The sequence below is a fragment of the Anolis carolinensis genome, unplaced genomic scaffold (assembly GCF_035594765.1).
Source record: "Anolis carolinensis isolate JA03-04 unplaced genomic scaffold, rAnoCar3.1.pri scaffold_7, whole genome shotgun sequence".
NCBI classification, from domain to species: Eukaryota; Metazoa; Chordata; class Lepidosauria; order Squamata; family Dactyloidae; genus Anolis; species Anolis carolinensis.
The window spans coordinates 30,570,700-30,592,771 of NW_026943818.1; the positions used below are offsets into that span (position 1 = coordinate 30,570,700).

The following is a 22,072-nucleotide window of genomic DNA, read 5'->3' on the forward strand; positions in this document are numbered from 1 at the left end:
TATATTTTATTATAACCGTATTATAATATTTAATTATCTTGTGTTATATTATTATTGCAATTATATTGTATATTTTATTATAACACAATTATATTAATTCTCATAGGTCACTGGGCTTTATTGTTTTATTATATTTTATTATAATCGTATTATAATATTTAATTATCTTGTGTTATATTATTATGGCAATTATATTTTATTTTATTATCATAATGACACCAAAACGTCGGAAGCATTCTCCCCTGACGTTTCGCCCACTGGTTGAAAGAAATGCACGACAACAGGAGGAGGAGTGTCAAAAGGAATTTATTTTCCTACGTTTTAAAAAAAATAGTTCGGGACAGGAAGGAAGGAAGGAAAGAAGGAAGGAAGGAAGGAAGGGAAGGGAAGGGAAGACTCGACATGCCGCACTCCATCCTCCTCTTCCTCCCAATTCATTAAAGAAACAACAACAGACAAACATGATCAACACTCCCTGACAATCGGGGCCAGCTTCCCATTGACGGCGCATTAAAGGGACCCCAGGAAGGAAGGAAGAGCGGCAGCCCTGCAAGACAGACGGAGAGAGAGTCATAAAAGGATAAAATAAAATCTTATAATAATAATATAATAACAATATACTAAAATTAATATAATAGCATTATGATAAAATATTAAAATAATAAAGAATTATAATAAAAATAAAATATAACAAAATAAAAATATATTACAACTAATATAATCGTATTATAATAAAATAAAAATATAATTATAATAATATAAAATAATAAAATAGAATAATAAAAATAAGATAATAAAATAATAAAAATATAATTATAAAATAATAAAATAAAGTATATAACAATATGTCATAATAATATAAAATAGAAGATAATAAAATAAAATAGAACATAACATTATAGCAATATATTAAACTAATAGTATAAACAAAAAATAATTATAATTATATAGAAAAATAAAACAGACTAAAATATAATGTAATAACTTAAGATAATAAAATAAAATAAAAAGATAATTATAATATAAATTAATAAAATAAAGTATAACAATATGTCTTAATATAAATAATATAATCAAATATAATAGAATATAAGGTAATAAAATAATAAAACATAACATAATATATTAAAACTAATACAATAGTATAGTAAATTAAAAAATAATTATAATTATATAAAATAAATAATAAACTAGAATAAAATATTATAATAATAAAAATAACAAGATAATAAAATATAATAATAGAATATAAGATAATAAAATAAAACATAACGTTATAACAATATATTAAAACTAAAATAATTATAATTATATAAACTAAATAATAACATAGAAAATATTATAATATAATAATAAAAATACCTTAAGAGAATAAAATATAATTATAATATAAAGTAATAAAAGCCCAATATTATAACATGTCAACAATATAAATAATAATAACAGAAAATATAATACATTATAATATTATTATGGCTGCGAATTCTCTCCCTCTCCTGTGTATCTATGTGTATGTGTTCGCAGAAAAATATTTGTAAAAATACTCACAAAAGATAATCGTACAGAATCGTAACAATATTTGCATAAATATTTATTAAAATGGCAGAATATATATATATACTAGCTGTGCCCGGCCACACGTTGCTGTGACAAAGTGGTGGTGGTATTGGTTAAAAATTGTTGTGTAATTTTTATTTGATGTTTTTTGTATTTTTTATTAATTTTATTGTAAGTTATCTTTTTAAATATTATATTTTATTATTTTCTTGTATTATTTTTAGTTATTTTCTGTTATTATAGTATTTTATTGTATTAATTTTTTAGTGTTTTTAATTATTTTTTAGTTTTTTTTATTATTTTTTATTGGGTTGCTAGGAGACCAAGTTGGAGGCGCTTAGCCTTCTAACTGGCAGCAATTGGATAAAAGTAATTCTTCCTCTCTCTCTCTCTCTAATTAGGACTTTATTTTTCTTTTCTTTTTGTTGTATCAATCTAGAGCCGTGGATGATGGGTTGTGTTGTCAAATTTCGAGGTTGGGGGGCCTGTAGTTTTGTTGTTTTGTGGGTCGCCGTGATGCCATCACTCTTTTATATATGTCCAAAAATATTGACAGAAAATATTCTTCAAAATATTAAACAATATGCTGGGACTCACCTCCGTCCTCCTTCCCTTCCTTCCTTCCTTCCTTCCTTCCTCCCGTCCGTCCGTCCGTCCGTCCCTCGCTCATTCCTGCTGCTCCTCGTTGCTGGCGCTGGGGGTCCGGCTCCGGATCTGGCTCCTCAGCTGCTCAATCAGCTCCGGGTTCTGCTGCTGCATCTGCTGCGCAAACTGTTGCCCTCTGAGGAAGGAAACAAGACTCAAGACCGTCACGGCCCAGCCACTGCCAGCCCCACCGGGCTCTTGTTGTTATTTCTGTGCGGCTTCAACGGCGGGAGGGACTCACGCTTGGATGAGGCTGGCGAGGTCGTTGGGGGCGGCGGAGGCTCCGGGGGCCGAAGAAGACGAGGAGGAGGAAGAGGAGGAAGAGGAGGCCCTGGGGGTCTGGCCCCCCGAAATCACCCCAGACATCCTGCAAGCAGAGAGGGAGGGAACTGGAGCACCCAACTGGCCAACATACGACCCCCAGTTCAGAAAGGGGGTGGGCTGGATGGCCTTTGGAGGGTCCTTCCCAATCCAGGATACTAGATCTATCTCATATATATATATATATACACATACACACAGCCTATCCCTGAGTTACACCCATAATACTCCCAGGGATGGTTGGGGCTGGGCTGGGACTTACAATTGCTGCAACTGTGGGTTGTTCACCAGGTTCGCCGCCTGTCAAAGCAAAACAAAGAAGGAAAGAGGGTCAACGTTCTCGCTCACGGAGTCATTAGGATGGCTAGCTTTGCACTATATATATATATATATATATCTCACTGAGTCTTTGGAGGGGAGATGGGATGGAATACATAAAGTTTTATTATTATTTATTATTATACAGTATTATTATTGTATTGTATGACCCAGCAAACAAGATAGATAAGCTGGATTTCGTATCACAAAATCACAAGTCGAACACTTCCCAAGTGTCTAGGACTGTGTGATGTTTATTATTATTGTTATTGTTATTTTTATTATATTACTATTATTATCATTATATTATTATTATTATTATTTTATTATGACACAGCAAACAAGATAGATATGCTGGATTTCGTGTCACAAAATCACAAGTCGGACACTTCCCAAGTGTCTGTATGATGTTTATTATTATTATTATTACTATTATTATCATTATATATTATTATTATCATTTTATTATGACATAGCAAACAAGATAGACATGCTGGATTTCGTATCACAGAATCACAAGTCGAACTCTTCCCAAATGTCTAGGACTGTGTGATGTATTTTCGGATGATGCTGCAGATCCTAGTCGGGTGGCCTTTTGCAGTTGGCAGATCGTGATTTTGTCAATGTCTATTGTTTCCAAATGCCGGCTGAGATCTTTTGGCACGGTACCCAGTGTGCCCATCACCACTGGGACCACCTGCACTGGTTTCTGCCAGAATCTTTGAAGTTCAATCTGAGTTTTTCCTGTTGTTTTTCGTCAATGCGACTGTCACCTGGGATGGCGACATCCATGATCCAAACCTTTTTCTTTTCCACAACTGTGATGTCTGGTGTGTTGTGTTCCAGAACTTTGTCAGTCCGGATTCGGAAGTCCCACAATATTATTATTGTTATTATACTTTGTGTTTCCAAGTACATTACAGCTTGTACCCTTGGTACGATAAAATAAGTATGATACAGGCGTTAGGAGGAGCCGCTCACTCACCATGTTGATGAAACTGGGGTTGTTGAGGAGGCCGGCCAGGTCGAAGCCCCCGGCACCCCCCGTCTGCAAAGAGAAGCACAAGGGTCTATTGCGTGGGGTGTATTTCACAGAGGACCCCCAAGTGGGCAAAGGCGGGACGAGTCCCCTTGACCTCCCCACCCGCCCGCATTGGGACCCACCGGGCTGGGGGCCTCCTTCATCTTCTGCTCGGTGACCTTGAGGTTGGACTTGTAGGTCTCGTTCTCGGGGTCCAGCTCCAGCGCCTTCTGGTAGTAGACCACCGCCTCCGAGAGCTTGTTCAGGCTGGAGAGCGCCAGGCTGCGGGACCCAACACCATTACTAGTGTTAGCATGAGGAGAAAAAACAGTTTCGCTCTCACAGAGCCTTCTCTTGCACCAAACTTACACGTACCTTTATACACACACACACACACACGTGTGTGATATATATATATATACACTTTATACTTCTTTGCTTCCATGCTGGGCTTCTTGTCTCATGCGGATATACAGCTTCGCTCTCACAGAGCCTTCTCTCACACTGAACTTACACAGTAGCTTTATACACACACACACGTGTATGTGTATGTGTGTGTGTATATATATATATATACACTTTATACTTCCTTCTTTGCTTCCACGCTGGGCTTCTTGTCTCATGCGGATATACAGCTTCGCTCTCACAGAGCCTTCTCTCACACTGAACTTACACAGTAGCTTTATACACACACACACGTGTATGTGTATGTGTGTGTGTATATATATATATATACACTTTATACTTCCTTCTTTGCTTCCACACTGGGCTTCCTTTCTCATGCGAATAAACAGCTTTGCTCTCGCAGAGCCTTCTCTTGCACCAAACTTACACAGTAGCTTTATATACACACACACACGTGTATATGTGTGTGTGTGTGTATATATATATATATTCTACTTCCTTCTTTGCTTCCATGCTGCGCTTCTTGTCTCATGCGGATAAACAGCTTCGCTCTCACAAAGCCTTCTCTCGCACCGAAATTACACAGAATAATAATAATATTATAATTTTATTTTTGTACCCCGCCACCATTTCCCCAGAGGGACTCGGGGCGGCTCACAGATATAAAACCAGCAGAAGCTTCACACTGTAGCTTTACAGACGTGTGAATATATTTATATATATATGAGATAGATGTTGGGCTTTATACTTCCTTCTTTGCTTCTACACTTGCCTTCTTTTATCATGCGGATAAACAGCTTCGCTCTCGCAGAGCCTTCTCTCGCTCCGAAATTACACAGAAGCTTCACACACGTGTGAATATATTTATATATATATGAGATAGATGTTGGGCTTTATACTTCCTTCTTTGCTTCTACACTGGGCTTCTTTTATTATGCGGATAGACAGCTTCGCTCTCACAGAGCCTCCTCTCACATTGAAGTCTACTAAGCTACAGGCACACCTAGTTAATTTTTAATATTCCTGACCATGGGCATAGTATCCTAGGCTTGGGAGGGACCCCCGAAGGCCATCCAGACGAGCCCCGTCCTGAACTGGGAGCCGTTTGCCACTCACCCCATCCGCCCGTAGGCTTTGCTGTACTTGGGGTCGATGTGGATGGCCCTCTCGCAGTCCCGCACGGCCCCGGCGTAGTTCCCCAGCTTGCTGTACGCGGCGGCCCTGCAAGACCGGAAGGAATCATAATAATAATTGTAACAAAGTGTGTTTTTTTTAGTTTACAGATGCCATGTTTAATTGTGTTTTAAAAGGGTTAATATTTCAGTTACTCTGCACTCATGAGTGGTTGCCATGGAGAAGGGGGCGGAGCCAAGGGTCATTTTGTGTAAAGAAAAGCAGTTTTGAAAAAGAAGCGGTTAGTATGTGGTTAGTATGTGCCCGAGGAGGTGCAGAGAAGGCTGATCCTCAGAGGAGGGGGTGGCTCAAATGTTTGATTTTGAGTCAATTTTAAAATAAGTTTGGTGACTTATTTTAAGGTAGTCTGTGTCCAGATAAGGAACAGATAGTCTGTGATTGTAATTCACAGGGTGGCTGCAGGTTAAAGCAGTGGAGAAAGAAGTGGTATTTTAAGGTTATTGCAACTGTTAATCTAAGTGCCTCAAACAAGAAGAGAAGTTATTGTAACCATTAAGCTTGTGCCTCAATAAATGTGTTATTGAAACATCTCAGTCTCTGTCATATATACACGCATTCATCAAGAATAAACAACAAGAAGAAAGAAGAAACATAAAAATTTTAAAAGTCTCCTCTCTAAGTAGCCAGTGGCTAAATCTTCCAATAGTGGACCCATGACGCTCCCCAGTGCCCCCCGGACCTGTTGCAGTAGTAGACGGCGTTGGCGGGGTTGAGCTCGATGGCCTTGGCGTAGAAGGAGACGGCGCTCTCAAAGTTCTCCGCCTTCATCTGCTCGTTCCCTGGAAGAGACGCAGGCCGTGGTGGGACCCCCTTTTCCCCCGCTTCGCCCTCACGGAGCCTCCTCCCGCTCCGAAACGGCACTGGGCCTCCACCCAAGGGCCCCCTCTCTCCTCCCTTCCTTTGTTTACCTTCCGCTTTCAGCCTCTCGGCTTCGGCCGCGTCTTCTTCCGAGGGGGTCACCGGCTCCGGGGTCGGCGTGTCCCGCTGAGGCTCCTGCCACGTTTTGGGAGAGACGAGACGTGGTGTGATATGTGTCAAAACAATGGGGTGGCCTTGTAACTTATAGTTTTCTCCTTCACGCTCACACCCTCACTGGACTAATTGCCTCAGGGACAAGCTATGAAAAGTCAACCAATACATTGCAGAGTCTTTATCACTGTGTTTGCAGAGTTTTACTGCACAAGTACTGCTTGGGCCAACTTCAGACCTCCCTCCCTCCCTCCCTCCCTCTGGGTGTTCTGGACTTTCAACCCCCACAATTCCTAACAGCCAGCATTATATTTTTATTAATATTAATTATTTTATAGTATTGTCATATTATTTTTAATTTATTATTATTATTTACTATATTTCATAATAATATTATTTTATTTGTCGTGACCACATGTCCATTAGAACTGTATTTCCCAACTGGTTTTATTATTATATTATTTTCATAATATATTATTTTGCGTGTCCACACGTCCATTAGAACTGTATTTCCCAACCAGTCGTATTCTTATATTATTTTCATAATGAAATTATATTACTTTGCATAACCACACGTTCATTAGAACTGTATTTCCCAACTGGTTTTATTATTACATTATGTTCATAGTAATATTATATTATTTTGCGTGACCACACGTCCGTTAGAACTGTATTTTCCAAACAGTTTTATTACATTATGTTCATAATAATATTACATTCTGTTCATAATGATATTATATTATTAGTCGTGACCACATGTCCATTAGAACTGTATTTCCCAACAGGTTTTATTATTACATTATGGTCATAGTAATATTATATTATTTTGCGTGACCACACGTCCATTAGAACTGTATTTCCCAACCGGTTTTATTATGATATTGTTTTCATGATAATACGATATTACTTTGCGCGACCACACGTCCATCAGGACTGTATTTCCAAAGGCGTTTTGGGGGTTACCTTGGCGGCGGCGGCCTCGAAGATCTCGGGGAGGGTCTGGGAGAGGGCCAGGCCCCGGTCCTCCATGGAGACCCCAAAGGCCGTCTCAAGGCACTGGATGGCCACTACGGGAGGGAGAAAGCAAGGAAAGGAAGGGTTTGATTGATCTTGAATGGTCTGCTTTGACGTTTTATTGCATACGGCATCGGACTGGGTGGCTGAGAGTCTCCGGGGCTGCCGGGCCACGGTCGGGTAGCACTCTCTCCTGACGTCCCCCCCCCCCCCCACGCCCATGGCAGGTCCGCTGGGAAATCCAAGCAAGGGGAGGTTGATATATCTGTGGGAGGAGGATGTGGTGTGAGCGGGGACGCACCTTCGAGGCTCTCCTGGGCGTCCGGCGAGAGACCCCCTCCCTGGAGCTGGTCCTGCAGGAACCGGACGATGGCAAAGGCCAGGCGCTTGTTGTCCCCCATCGCTCTCCGTCCCCTGCGCCAAAGGGGCAAAGGTCATAATCATAATAGTAGTCATAATAATAATAGATGGATAGATAGATAGCCACTTTGAGTCCCCTTTGGGAGAGAGAAAGTGGGGTGTAAATAAATAATAATAATATAATAATATATTATAATAATAGATACATGGCTGCTTTGAGTCCCCTTTCGGAGAGATAAAGTGGGGTGTAAATAAATAATAATAATAATAATAATAATAATAATAATAATAATAATAATAATAATATATTATAATAATAGATACATGGCTGCTTTGAGTCCCCTTTCGGAGAGATAAAGTGGGGTGTAAATAAATAATAATAATAATAATAATAATAATAATAATAATAATATATTATAATAATAGATACATGGCTGCTTTGAGTCCCCTTTCGGAGAGATAAAGTGGGGTGTAAATAAATAATAATAATAATAATAATAATAATATTATAATAATAGATAGATAGCTACTTTGAGTCCCCTTTGGGAGAGATAAAGTGGGGTGTAAATAATAATAATAATAATAATAATAATAGATAAATAGCCACTTTGAGTCCTCTTTGGGAGAGATAAAGTGGCGTGTAAATAAATAATAATAATAATAATAATAATATAATAATAATAATAGATAAATAGATAGCCACTTTGAGTCCCCTTTGGGAGAGATAAAGTGGGGTGTAAATAATAATAATAATAATAGATAAATAGATAGCCACTTTGAGTCCCCTTTGGGAGAGATAAAGTGGGGTGTAAATAAATAATAATAATAATAGATAAATAGATAGCCACTTTGAGTCCCCTTTGGGAGAGATAAAGTGGCGTGTAAATAAATAATAATAATAATAGATAAATAGATAGCCACTTTGAGTCCCCTTTGGGAGAGATAAAGTGGCGTGTAAATAAATAATAATAATAATAGATAAATAGATAGCCACTTTGAGTCCCCTTTGGGAGAGATAAAGTGGCGTGTAAATAAATAATAATAATAATAATATAATAATAAAAATAGATAAATAGATAGCCACTTTGGGTCCCCTTTAGGAGAGATAAAGTGGGGTGTAAATTAATAATAATAATATAATATAATAATAATAGTAATAGTAATAGATACATGGCTGCTTTGAGTCTCCTTCGGGAGAGATAAAGCGGGGCGTAAATAAACATAATAATAAACATAATATAATAATATGTATTATAACATAATATAATATATGTGTTGTCGAACGAAGGCTTTCGTGCCCGGAATCCCTGGGTTTGCTGTGAGTTTTCCCGGGCTGCGTGGCTATGTCCCGGAAGCACTCTCTCCTGACATTTCGCCCACATCTAAGGCAAACAGGCTGAGGACAGAAAGAAATAATAATTATTATTAATATTATTCTATAATTCTAAAGAACTCTCGTCTGCTGGAGGGAATCACACTGATTAGCGTTGAATGGCCTTGCAGCTTCAAGGCCTGACTGCTTCCTGCCCGAGGGGGTGCTCGACTCGGAGGTGGGCGAAACGTCAGGAGAGAGTGCTTCTGGGATCTGGCCCCATCCCAGCCCGAAAGACTCCATAGAACCGCTTTGAGAAAGCAGGGCACACGTTTATTAAGAAAGAAAGAAAGAAAGAAAGAAAGAACAAGCTCACCAGTGGCAGCAGCAGCAGCAGGCAGGCCTCCTCCTCCTCCGCTCCTTCACCGAGTGCGCATGCGCGGCCCAGGCCCCCTTGTCTCGTCTCGCTTCCACTGCGCCTGCGCAGGAGGAGGAGGCGGAGGAGGAGGAAGCGGGGCTCGCTTCTGCGCCTGCGCGCTACACTCTTGGTACCTTCCAATCAGCGGCCAACGAGTGGAGAGCTTTTCCCTCTCTCTCTTTCTCTAAGAGCGCGCGTGCGCAGTCCTGCTCAGAGGGCTTTCTAAAGGGCGCATGCGCAGTTCGTTTCTCTCTGTATCTATAGATCTCAGGGTGGCGTTTTGCCCGCACTTCCGGCTCCCATCGCCGACAAGTCAGAAAGGGGCGGGGTTTGTCCACACGCCACGCCCTCTAGGAGAGTGGCGTTCTTCTCAACACTTTCGGCTCCCGTAAGGGGCGGGGTTTGTCCACACGCCACGCCTCCTGGTGGGCGGTTCCTTAAGGAGGCGGGGCCAGAGGATTGGCAGCAGAAGCACCGGAAGCAGCGGAAGAAGCAGCAGCAGCAGCAGCAGCACACATGGCTCCCCCGACCGGTGAGCAAGGGCGAGACCTATTATTAGTATTAATATTAATGTTATTGTTATAATCAAGCATAGGGCTTGGCGAGCATTGGACAGCCTTGCAGTTTCAAAGCCTGGCTGCTTCCTGCCTGGGGGGGGGGGGGGTCCCATTATTACTATTATTATTATTATTGTTATTATCCTGATGATGGAGAAAAGCATGGGGACCCATTATTATTATTATAGTTATTAGTATTATTGTCCTCACCACCAAGCATTTATTATTATTATTATTATTGTCCTCACCATCAACAATTTATTATTATTATTATTATTATTATTATTATGGCATTATACTTATTACCAGCTATTATTATTATTATTATTGTCCTCACCATCAAATATTTATTATTATTATTATTATTATTATTATTATTATTATGGCACTATACTTATTACCAGCTATTGTTATTAATATTATTGTCTTCACCATCAATGATTTATTATTATTATTATTATTATTATTATTATTATTTTTAATCTAGTTTTTAAATGTAGTGTTCATGCGGCCCGCTCTTGTTATATTGCTGTTTTGATCTTATGTTGTACTGTTTATTTTATGTAATGTATTATTTAATTGTATTATGTTATGGTTTATTGTATTGTCTTGGGCATGGCCCCATGTAAGCCGCCCCGAGTCCCCATTGGGGAGATGGTGGCGGGGTATAAATAAAGTATTATTATTATTATTATTATTATTATCATGGCATTATACTTATTATTATTATTATTATTGTCCTCACCATCAATTTATTATTATTATTATTATTATCCTGGCATTATACTTATTATTATTATTATTGTCCTCGCCATCAATGATTTATTATTATTATTATGGCATTATACTTATTACCAGCTATTGTTGTTGTTATTATTGTCCTCACCACCAAGCATTTATTATTATTATTATTATTATTATTATTATTATTATTATTGGGTTGCTGGGAGTTTTCCATGAATCAGGTAGCACTCTTTCCTGACATTTCGCCTGCTTCTGTGGCTGGCATCCTCAGAGGTCTGGGAGTTCTGTGGGAAACTAGGCATTTAGTGGGGTTTATATCTATCTATCTATCTATCTCAATATCTTCCAGATCCAGCGCGAGAGGGCCCTCCGCCGGCCCCGTCCCCCTCGTCCCCACCCCCGGGGCCCCCGTGTCTGCGCTGGGACCTGACGCCGGAGGAGATCCGTGCGGGGACGGAGGAGCTGATTGGGCGCACCAAGAGGGCCTACGACGCGGTGGCCGCCCTGGGGCGCGAGGAGGTCTCCACCCAGAACACCCTCCTGGCCCTGGCCCACACCGAGGCTCAGTACACCGGTGGGTGGGACACGCAGCATCCGCATTATAATATTATTCTTCTTATTATTTTTATTATTATATTAGGATATTATTATCTATATATATATAAAAGGATAATGGTGTCGCTCCACCGGGCAAAACAACAAAACTAAACGCCCCCCAACCTAGAAAATTGACAACACAACCCCTCATCCACGTCTCTACGTTCTTATGCTCAACAAAGGATCCCCCCCCCCCCCCCAAACAGGGAAACACCCACTCTTTGAAGGTCCAAACCCATTCGGTATTCATCAGTCTTTCATCTCAAAACACAAAATAAGGAGCAACCCTCTGAAAACAAAGGAATTCCATCCAGGAAACAATCAGGGCCACCTAACACCTCCCAACAAAGGATCCCCCCCCCAAAACCACTGGAAAAAAAGCCACAGCAATGCGTGGCCGGGCACATTATTTTATATTATTATGTAGTATATTATACACATTATATATTATACATATTATATTATTATATTACAGTATATTATTATTGTATTATATTATTATATATTTATTATATTTATTATAATATATTTATAATATAGTATAAATATAATATATATATTTATATTATAATATAAATATATTATAAATATTTTATATTACTATATAACATATATTACTATATAACATATATTATATCATATTACTATATTATTATTATTGTATTATATATTATGTAGTATATTATTTTATATTATTATTTTATATTATGTAGTATATTATACATGTTATATATTATACATATTATATTATTATAATAATATTATTATATTATATATTATACTTATTGTATTATATTATTATATTATGGCATTATACTGTATAACATATATTATATTATTCTTATTATTATATTACATTACAGTATTACATTATTATTATATATAACATTTATTATATCATTATACATATTAAAGGTAAAGGCTTTCCCCTGACATTAAGTCCGGTCATGTCTGATTCTGGTTGGCTGCTGCTCATCTCCATTTCTAAGCCGAAGAGCCGGCGTTGTCCGTAGACACCTCCAAGGTCATGCGGCCATTGGCATGACTGCATGGAACGCTGTTACATATATATATACATATTATATTATTATATATATAACATATTTATTATATTATTATTATAGTATTATATATTATATTATTATTATTATATATTATTATGGAGCATTATTTTAATGAGTGTGATGATTGTGCCCCAATGTTGTTGTTGTTGTTGTTGTTGTTGTTGTATGAAACAGCAAACAAGATAGATATTATATTATTATTATTATTATTATTATTATTATTAATGATTATGATATTATTATTGTTCTGCCCCAGCGCAGCGCAGCCAGCTGGACTTCCCGCAGCACGTCTCCCCGTGCCAGGCGGTGCGCGCGGCCAGCACGGAGGCGGACAAGGCGCTCTCGGCCTTCGACGTGGAGACCACCATGCGGGCGGACATCTACCAGCGCCTCCTCTGGCTCCAGGTACGGCTGAGGGCGAGGGTTGGGCCACGGCGGGGAGACCACACTGGGCTCTCGTGACGATTGTGCCCCCCTTGCTTTCAGGAGAAGCTGCTCACGGGTGAAGGTGGCTCCCCACTCAAGCCGGAGGCCGAGCGCTACCTGGAGCGGCTGATCACGCTGGGCCGGCGGAGCGGACTGCACCTCCCGCAGGAGACTCAGCAGGTGGGTGGGCCGCATGGCCTCGGGGGTCCCTCCCCGGCCTGGGGCGGGATATCCGCCTCCCCTGCTCGTTAAACAGGGCTGCGTTGGCCTCCTTCCAAGGCGCCCCGCCCTCCAAAACGGCCCCGAGGGGAACGCCAGGCGGTCTGGCCGGTTCCTCCCGCCCTGCGCCGCTTTTAATGAGGCGGAAGGGCTCCGGTCCAGGCTGCGCATCCAGTGCGGTTTCTGCTGAACGGAGGAGGAAGGGCCAAAGGGGGAAGGAGCACACGGGAATTAATCATAATAATATTATAATAATAAAATAATAATAATAATAAAAGCTGTTGTCCGCTTTTGGTCTAAAACTATTTAGCTGCTTGTGATTTCCTTTATTTCATCACTTTTAAACCCATTTATTACGCAATGCTTTTGACATGAAAATAATAATAATAATATAAGTACTGTACCAAACAAAATGAAAAGGAGCAACAGCTCTAACACAAAAGTTATCCAAGCCTGATATTGCTTCCAATGTAGGCTGTTGGATAAGTGAGACTCTACTGTATAATGATAATATAAGGATATAATGATAATAAAAAATAATAATATAAATATAATGATAATATAATAATATAAGGATATAATAAGGATAATATAATATAAGGATATAAGGATAATATAAAATAATAATATAAATATAATGATAATATAATAATATAAGGATATAATAAGGATAATATAATATAAGGATATAAGGATAATATAAAATAATAATATAAATATAATGATAATATCTTCTATGTATATAAAAGAGTGATGGCATCACGGCAGCGGACAAAACAACAAAAGTAAACACCCTACAACCTCAAAAATTGACATCACAACTCCTCATCCATGCCTCTAGGTTGATACAACAAAAAGAAAAGAAGTCCTAATAAAGTCCTAATTAGAAGGAGAGGAATAATTGTTTTTATCCAATTGCTGCGAGTTCGAAGGCTAAGCTCCGCCCACTGGGTCTCCTAGCAACCCACTCAGCCCAGGGGACAGGCAGAGTTAGGCCTCACTTAGGCCTTTTCCACACTGCCTATAAAATATAGATTATCAGATTTTAACTGGATTACAGTATATGGCAGTGTAGACTCAAGGCCCTTCCACACAGCTATATAACCCATTTATAATGGACTTAATGTAAGGTAAAACCTTTACCCTTTACCTTAACTACCACCAGTTCCTCAATACTTTATTTCCCAGACCACCAGACTTCGCCACAGCAACGCGTGGCCGGGCACAGCTAGTCTATATATATAAAAGGGTAATGGCGTTTCGGCCCAGGACAAAACAACAAAACGACACATCCCAGAAACACTAAACTTGGCAGCACAACCCCTCCTCCATGCCTCTACGTTCATACAACAAACAGCTCCAGCTACTCCAGAAAACAGCCAGGCTTTGGGACTGCAAGGCTATTCACTGCTATTCCACCTGGCCAACAAAGGGTTCCCATAAGCCACAGCAACGCATGGCCAGGCAAAGCTAGTATTATAATATAAGGATGATACAAAGTAATAATATAAAAATAGTATAGTTTAAGCATAATGTTAAGTAATAATAATATAAATATAACATATTGATAATATAATAATATAAGGGTATAATAAGGATAATCCTATCATTCTATTGTTACATCTTTATATTATTCTGTTTTCCGTCTTCCAGCGAATCAAGGCGATCAAGAAGCGCCTGAGCGAGCTCTGCATCGACTTCAACCAGAACCTCAACGAGGACACGACCTTCCTGCCCTTCACGCGGGAAGAACTGGGTACGGCCGTGGGGCTGATCCCGCCCGCCCGGCAGAAGGCACCTTGCCCCTCTCCTCGCTCACAGGAGGGCCCTGAGTGACAGTCGGAGAAGAGGAGGAGGGAGCGGGATTTGCATAAAAGGGGGTGTATCCCGTGTGAAGATTAAGAGGAGAGGAGGAGGAGGATTTGCATAAAAGGGGGCATGTCTCTGACTAGTGTCAGTAGGGATGTATTTGCATAAAGTGGGCATGTCTCTGACTAGTGTCAGGGAGATGAGATTTGCCTAAAAGTGGGCGTGTCTCTAGTGTCAGGGGGGATGTATTTGCATAAAAGTGTGCGTGTCTCTGACTAGTGACAGTGGGGATGTATTTGCATAAAAGTGGGCGTGTCTCTGACTAGTGTCAGTGGGGGTGTATTTGCATAAAAGAGGGCATGTCTCTAGTGTCAGTGGGGGATGTATTTGCATAAAAGTGGGTGTGTCTCTGACTAGTGTCAGTAGGGATGTATTTGCATAAAGTGGGTGTGTCTCTGACTAGTGTCAGGGAGATGAGATTTGCCTAAAAGTGGGCGTGTCTCTGACTAGTGTCAGTCAGGATGTATTTGCACAAAAGTGGGCATGTCTCTGACTAGTGTCAGGGAGATGAGATTTGCATAAAAGTGGGCGTGTCTGACTAGTCAGTGGGGATGTATTTGCACAAAAGTGGGCGTGTCCCTGGGAAGTGTCCGTGGAGATACATTTGCATAAATGGGGCGTGTCCTGGGAAGTGTCAGTGGGGATATATTTGCATGAAAGGGGGCGTGTCCCTCCCTGGTGACCCTTCCACGCTTATTTCCGGGCAGGGGGCCTTCCGGAGGACTTCCTGTCCTCGCTGGAGGCGGAGCCGGAGGGGCCGGAGGGGTCGGGGGGCCCCCGCCTGAAGGTGACCCTCAAGTACCCCCACTACTTCCCGCTCATGAAGAAGTGTCACGTGCCCGAGACGCGCCGGCGCATGGAGGAGCGCTTCAACTCCCGATGCAAGGAGGTCCGGAAGGGGGTCCGGGGTCGGGGTCGGGGTGGCCGGGTCGGGGTCAAGCGCTGACCGGTGTGTGGCCCCTCCGCTTGCAGGAGAACTCCGTGATCCTGAGGGAGGTGCTTGACCTGCGTGCGCAGAGGGCCAGCCTGCTGGGCTTCCCCACCCACGCCCACTTCGCCCTCGAGATGACCATGGCCAAGGACCCCGGCACCGTCCAGCACTTCCTGGGTGAGATATATGTACATAATATATATGGGTGAAAGATATATATATATATATATAAGTCTATCTTGTTGGCTGTGTCATACCATGTCGTTGTGTCAATAATAATAATAATATAAAAATAATATATGTTAGTAATATAATATAATGTATGAATAGTATAAAATAATAATGCATAATAGCAATATGATACAATATACTAATGCTATAATACCATATAGTAATATAATATAATATACAAATTACATAAAATCATACATAATAATGATATAATATGCAAATAATATAAAATAATAATGTATAATAGCAATATGATACAATATACTAATGCTATAATACCATATAGTAATATAATATAATATACAAATTACATAAAATCATACATAATAATGATATAATATGCAAATAATATAAAATAATAATGTATAATAGCAATATGATACAATATACTAATGCTATAAAACAATATAGTAATATAATATAATATGCAAATTACATAAAATCATACATAATAATGATATAATATGCAAATAATATAAAATAATAATGTATAATAGCAATATGATACAATATACTAATGCTATAAAACAATATAGTAATATAATATAATATGCAAATTACATAAAATCATACATAATAATGATATAATATGCAAATAATATAAAATAATAATGTATAATAGCAATATGATACAATATACTAATGCTATAAAACAATATAGTAATATAATATAATATGCAAATTACATAAAATCATACATAATAATGATATAATATGCAAATAATATAAAATAATAATGTATAATAGAAATATAATATATACTAATAATGTCAAATAATATAAAATAATGTATAATAGCAATATAGTATAGTATTAGAATAATACATAATAGTACAGTAGAGTCTCACTTATCCAATGTTCTGGATTATCCAATGCATTTTTGTAGTCAATGTTTTCAATACATCTTGATATTTTGGTGCTAAATCCGTAAATACAGTAATTACTACATAACATTACTGCGTATTGAACTACTTTTTCTGTGAAATTTGTTGCATACCATGATGTTTTGGTGCTTAATTTGTAAAATCATAACCTAATTTGATGTTTAATAGGCTTCTCCTTAATCCCTCCTATTCTCCAAGATATTCGCTTATCCAACATTCTGCCGGCCCATTTAGCTTGGATAAGTGGGACTCTACTGTATACTATTTCATATTATTATATGATATTATTTTATATTATTATATATTATATAATAATACAAAATAATAATATCATATAATAATATGTAATATAATGTAATAATATATAACAGTAGTAATACTATAATATAGTAATAACCATATAATAATATATCATTTATAATACTATATAATGATATTCTATGAATGTAATCTATATATATAAAAGAGTGATGGCATCATGGCGACCCACAAAACAACAAAACTACAAGCCCCCCAACCTCGAAATTTGACAACACAACCCATCATTCATGGCTCTAGGTTGATACATCAAAAAGCAAAGCAAAATAAAGTCCTAATTAGAGGGAGAGAAATCATTGTTTTTATCCTATTGCTGCCACTTAGAAGGCTAAGCTCCGCCCATTGGTCTCCTAGCAACCCACTGAGCCCAGTGTTAATAAAAGAATAAAAAATAAAATAAATACAAATAATACAATAAAAAATAATAAAAAACACTAAAAAATTAATACAATAAAATACTACAATAAAATAACTTAAAATAATACAACAAAATAATAAAATATAAGAAATAAAAAAGATAAGTTACAATAAAATTAATTAAAAAAATACAAATAACGTCAAATAAAAATTACACAACAACTTTTAACCAATACCACCACCACTTTGCCACAGCAACGCGTGGCCGGGCACAGCTAGTAAATAATATAAAATAGCAGTAATGCCATAATATAATAATAACCATATAATAATATATCATTTATACTACTATATATTGATATTCTATGAATGTAATGATACTATAAAATAGTAATAATAATAGATTGTGGACGGCTGGGGTGGGGAGGGACCCCAAGGGCCCTGACGGTCTCCCCCCCCCTTCTGCTTGACCCCCAGACGACCTGGCCGAGCGCCTGGCCCCGTTGGGGGAGGCCGAGCGGGCGGAGCTTCTGGAGCTGAAGCGGGGGGAGTGCGAGGGGCGGGGCCTGCCCTTTGACGGACAGCTGCGGGCCTGGGACCTGCGCTTCTACATGAACCTGGTGGAGGAGCGTCGGTTCCGCGTGGACCGGGAGCGGCTGAAGGAGTTCTTCCCGCTGGAGGCCGTCACGCTCGGCCTGCTGGGCCTCTACCAGGACCTCCTCGGCCTGCGCTTCCGCCCGGAGGACCCCCCCCCGGCCCCCGCCCCCGCCCCCGCCTGGCACCCCGACGTCCGGCTCTACTCCGTGTCCGACGCGGCCTCCGGGGAGCCCGTGGGGCACTTCTACCTCGACCTCCACCCGCGGTGAGCACAGACTCCGCCTCCTCCCCTTGATGCAAATCCCTCATTGATAGGGACACGCCCCTTTATGCAAACCCCTTACAGGAAAACACACCATTATATACGAATCCATCGTTATGCAAATCCCTCACTATATCGACGTATCTTGGGGACACTCCCTCTTTTATGCAAATTTAATTATAGGAACCCACCCCTTTTTATGCCAAGCCATTATTTATTTATTTACAGTATTTACAGTATTATAATATTATTATGTATTTACAGTATTATTATATTATTTATTTACAGTATTTACAGTATCATCCTAGCATCACACCCCTTTTTATGGAAATTCCGGCTGTATTGATGCTTCTGAGGGCCACGCCCCCTTTTATGCCAATCCCTCTTGTATTCATGCACCCTAGGGACACGCCCCCTTTTATGCAAATCTCTTTCTGCCCTCTCCTCCAATGCCCTGGCTCTTCTCAGGGACACCGCCCCTTTTATGCAAATCCTTCCTGCCCTGTTTTGTGCAGATCTCTCTTGTATTGACCTTCCTTTGGGACACGCCCCCTTTTATGCAAATCCTTCGTGGTGTTGATGCCCCTCTGTGGCCCGCCCCCTTTTATGCAAATCCGCCTGTTGCTGCTGCTCTCCTCCTTCCAGGGAGGGCAAGTACGGCCACGCGGCCTGCTTCGGCCTCCAGCCGGGATGCCTCCTTCCGGACGGTCAGCGCCAGCCGGCCGTGGCGGCCATGGTGGCCAACTTCTCCAAGCCCACGGCCGGGACCCCCGCCCTCCTCCAGCACGACGAGGTCGAGACCTTCTTCCACGAGTTCGGACACGTCATGCACCAGCTCTGCTCTCAGGTGGGGCGTTGGATGGGCCTCTGCCGGGAGGGGTCGGGTGGGGACATTATTATCTCAAAGCAGATAATTTATAAGTAATTAATAATATTTATTGTTGTCGTGGTTGTTCCATTATTATTATTATTATTATTATTATTATTACTATTACTATTATTATTAATACTCGGCTTTATCTCAAATCATAATAATAATGTATAAGTAAATAATATTTACTGTTGTCGTGGTTGTTCCATTATTATTACTATTATTATTAATACTGGGCTTTATCTCAAATCATAATAATAATGTATAAGTAAATAATATTTACTGTTGTCGTGGTTGTTCCATTATTATTACTATTATTATTAATACTGGGCTTTATCTCAAATCATAATAATAATGTATAAGTAAATAATATTTACTGTTGTCGTGGTTGTTCCATTATTATTACTATTATTATTAATACTGGGCTTTATCTCAAATCATAATAATAATGTATAAGTGGATGATCATCTTAATTGTGCTGGTCGTGGTGGCAGGCGGAGTTTGCGATGTTCAGCGGGACGCGTGTGGAGCGTGACTTCGTGGAGGCTCCCTCGCAGATGCTGGAGAACTGGGTCTGGGAGGAGGAGCCCCTCGGCCGCCTGTCCCGGCACCACCGCTCCGGGGAAGCCCTGACCCACCCGCTCCTCACGCAGCTCGTCCGCTCGCGGCAGGCCAACGCCGGTCAGGAAACACCCCCCTCTCTTGGGGGCGGGGCCTCTTTTGGGGGCGGGGTCTCCCCTTGGAGGTGGGGCCTGTTTGTGAAGATGAGGCCTCCTCTTGAGGCGGGGTTTCCTCTTGGGGGCGTGGCCTCCTCTTGGGGGCGGGGTCTCCTCTTGGGGGCAGAGCCTGTTGTGAAGATGAGGCCTCTTCTTAGGGGCGGGGCCTTGTCCTGGGGCGGGGCCTCATTTTGAGGGTGTGGCCTTGTGTGGGCGGAGCCTCCCATGGGGTGCTTGGCCTCGTCTTGTGGGCGGGGCCTCCTCTTCTGAGTGAGGTCTAGTGGGCGTGGCCTGGTCCCAGCCCCTCCCCTCCTCCCCCCAGGCCTGTTCAACCTGCGCCAGGTCGTGCTGGCCAAAGTGGACCAGGCCCTGCACATGCGCCCGGGCGCCGACCCTGCGGAGGAGTACGCGCGGCTGTGCGACGAGGTCCTGGGGGTCCCGGCCACTCCCGGTGAGGCCTTTGCATGAAAGGGGGCGGGGTGGGCGGGGCTGACTCCCGGGGCCTCTGCCGGGAGGGATCGAGCAGGGCCATTCTCCCTTGTGGGCCCCTGCAGGGACGAACCTGCCGGCGTGCTTCGGGCACGTGTGCGGGGGGTACGACGCGCAGTACTACGGCTACCTGTGGAGCGAGGTCTTCTCCATGGACATGTTCTGCACACGCTTCAAGCGGGAGGGGCTCCTCAGCCCCCAGGTGAGCCCGGCCGGATTGGCATAGAAGGGGGCGGGGCCCTGGGGAGGGCAAGGGATGGGAGGAGCAGATCAAGAGGGATTTGCATGAAAGGGGGCGGGGCCCTGAGGAGTGTCAGGAGATTGGAGGATGGGATACACAGTGATTGGCATATAAAGGGGGCGTGCCCATGAAAAGTACTCTAAACAAAGGGACAGAGAAGGATTTGCATAAAAGGGGGAGTGTCCTCGTGGGAGTGCCAGCAGATTGGGAAGAGGATGAAAGCCATTTGCATAAAAGGGGGTGTGTCCCTGGGAAGTATCAGGAGATTGGAGGACAGGGTGGAGGGGGATTTGCATAAAAGGGGGCGTGTCCCAGAGCAGTGTCAGTCTAACAAGCGCGGGATTGGAGAAGGAAATAGCGAAGGATTTGCATAAAAGGGGGAGTGCCCTTGCGGGAGTGCCAGGGGATGGGAAGGGGGACAGAGGGCAATTTGCATAAAAAGGAAGGGGATAGGAGGGGATGGAGAGGGATTTGCCTAAAAGGGGGCGTGTCCAGCGGGGGCTTCTGCCCCTCCTCACTGAGGCCCGGTGCCTTGTCCCCGTCCTGCGCAGGTGGGGCTGGACTACCGCCGGGAGATCCTGTCCCCGGGGGGCTCGGTGGACGCCTCGGAGATGCTGCGGCGCTTCCTGGGGAGAGACCCCCGCCCAGACGCCTTCCTGGCCAGCAAGGGCCTCCCCGCCCCACAACAAGCACCCCGAGCCCACCGCTAATCCATCCATTACTCATTATTGATTTAAGGAAATGGATGAATTAAAGGGGATATACGTCCTGGAACGGGAAATATCACAGTCTCCGGTCATGATTCCAATGCTTTTCGGTGGGAATGGTTTACAATCAATCAGGGCCAGCTCACACCTCCCAACCAAGGATTCCACCCCCAGGCAGGAAACTGCAAGGCCATTCTATGCTAATCAAGCTGGCCAAGGGCAACATTCGCACTTGCTTCCAACAGACAAGAGCTCAGCCCAAAGATATATATATATATATAATATATATATATATATTATATATATTATCTATATATATAAAAGAGTGATGGCATCACGGCGACCCACAAAACAACAAAACTACAGGCCCCCCAACCTCGAAATTTGACAACACAACCCATCATCCACGCCTCTAGGTTGATACAACAAAAAGAAAAGAAAAATAAAGTCCTAATTAG

The 22,072-nt window shown here is 41.4% G+C and overlaps 2 protein-coding genes across 2 annotated transcripts; one reads left to right on the top strand and one right to left on the bottom strand.

Annotated features, from left to right (window-relative positions):
• Positions 1-290: 290 nt before the first annotated feature.
• sgta (small glutamine rich tetratricopeptide repeat co-chaperone alpha) lies at positions 291-9,647 on the bottom strand. Its single transcript, XM_062960646.1, has 12 exons — positions 9,493-9,647; positions 7,746-7,858; positions 7,394-7,497; positions 6,370-6,454; positions 6,141-6,240; positions 5,384-5,488; positions 4,006-4,144; positions 3,827-3,889; positions 2,786-2,823; positions 2,444-2,569; positions 2,155-2,338; positions 291-547 (listed from the first exon to the last, which is right to left on the bottom strand). The coding sequence occupies exons 2-11, from the start codon at positions 7,843-7,845 to the stop codon at positions 2,224-2,226; spliced, it is 975 nt and encodes a 324-aa protein (XP_062816716.1). The 5' UTR covers positions 7,846-7,858; positions 9,493-9,647; the 3' UTR covers positions 291-547; positions 2,155-2,223.
• Positions 9,648-9,781: 134 nt separating this feature from the next.
• Positions 9,782-21,690, top strand: thop1 (thimet oligopeptidase 1). Its single transcript, XM_062960633.1, has 13 exons — positions 9,782-10,066; positions 11,185-11,409; positions 12,753-12,901; positions 12,983-13,102; positions 14,795-14,897; positions 15,718-15,899; positions 15,983-16,118; positions 18,209-18,593; positions 19,236-19,437; positions 19,956-20,142; positions 20,500-20,628; positions 20,732-20,868; positions 21,459-21,690. The coding sequence occupies exons 1-13, from the start codon at positions 10,051-10,053 to the stop codon at positions 21,615-21,617; spliced, it is 2,130 nt and encodes a 709-aa protein (XP_062816703.1). The 5' UTR covers positions 9,782-10,050; the 3' UTR covers positions 21,618-21,690.
• The last annotated feature ends 382 nt before the right edge of the window (positions 21,691-22,072 follow it).

Coding starts and splice junctions, on each gene's coding strand:
- sgta (XM_062960646.1), bottom strand. CDS start 7,845: ATGGGGGACAACAAGCGCCTGGCCTTTGCCATCGTCCGGTTCCTGCAG. Junction 3,890..4,005: donor TGAAGGAGGCCCCCAGCCCG/GTGGGTCCCAAT, acceptor TTCTCTTTGCAG/ACGGGGGGTGCCGGGGGCTT. Junction 2,824..3,826: donor ACCCCAGTTTCATCAACATG/GTGAGTGAGCGG, acceptor TTGCTTTGACAG/GCGGCGAACCTGGTGAACAA.
- thop1 (XM_062960633.1), top strand. Junction 12,902..12,982: donor AGCGCCTCCTCTGGCTCCAG/GTACGGCTGAGG, acceptor CCTTGCTTTCAG/GAGAAGCTGCTCACGGGTGA. Junction 14,898..15,717: donor CTTCACGCGGGAAGAACTGG/GTACGGCCGTGG, acceptor ATTTCCGGGCAG/GGGGCCTTCCGGAGGACTTC.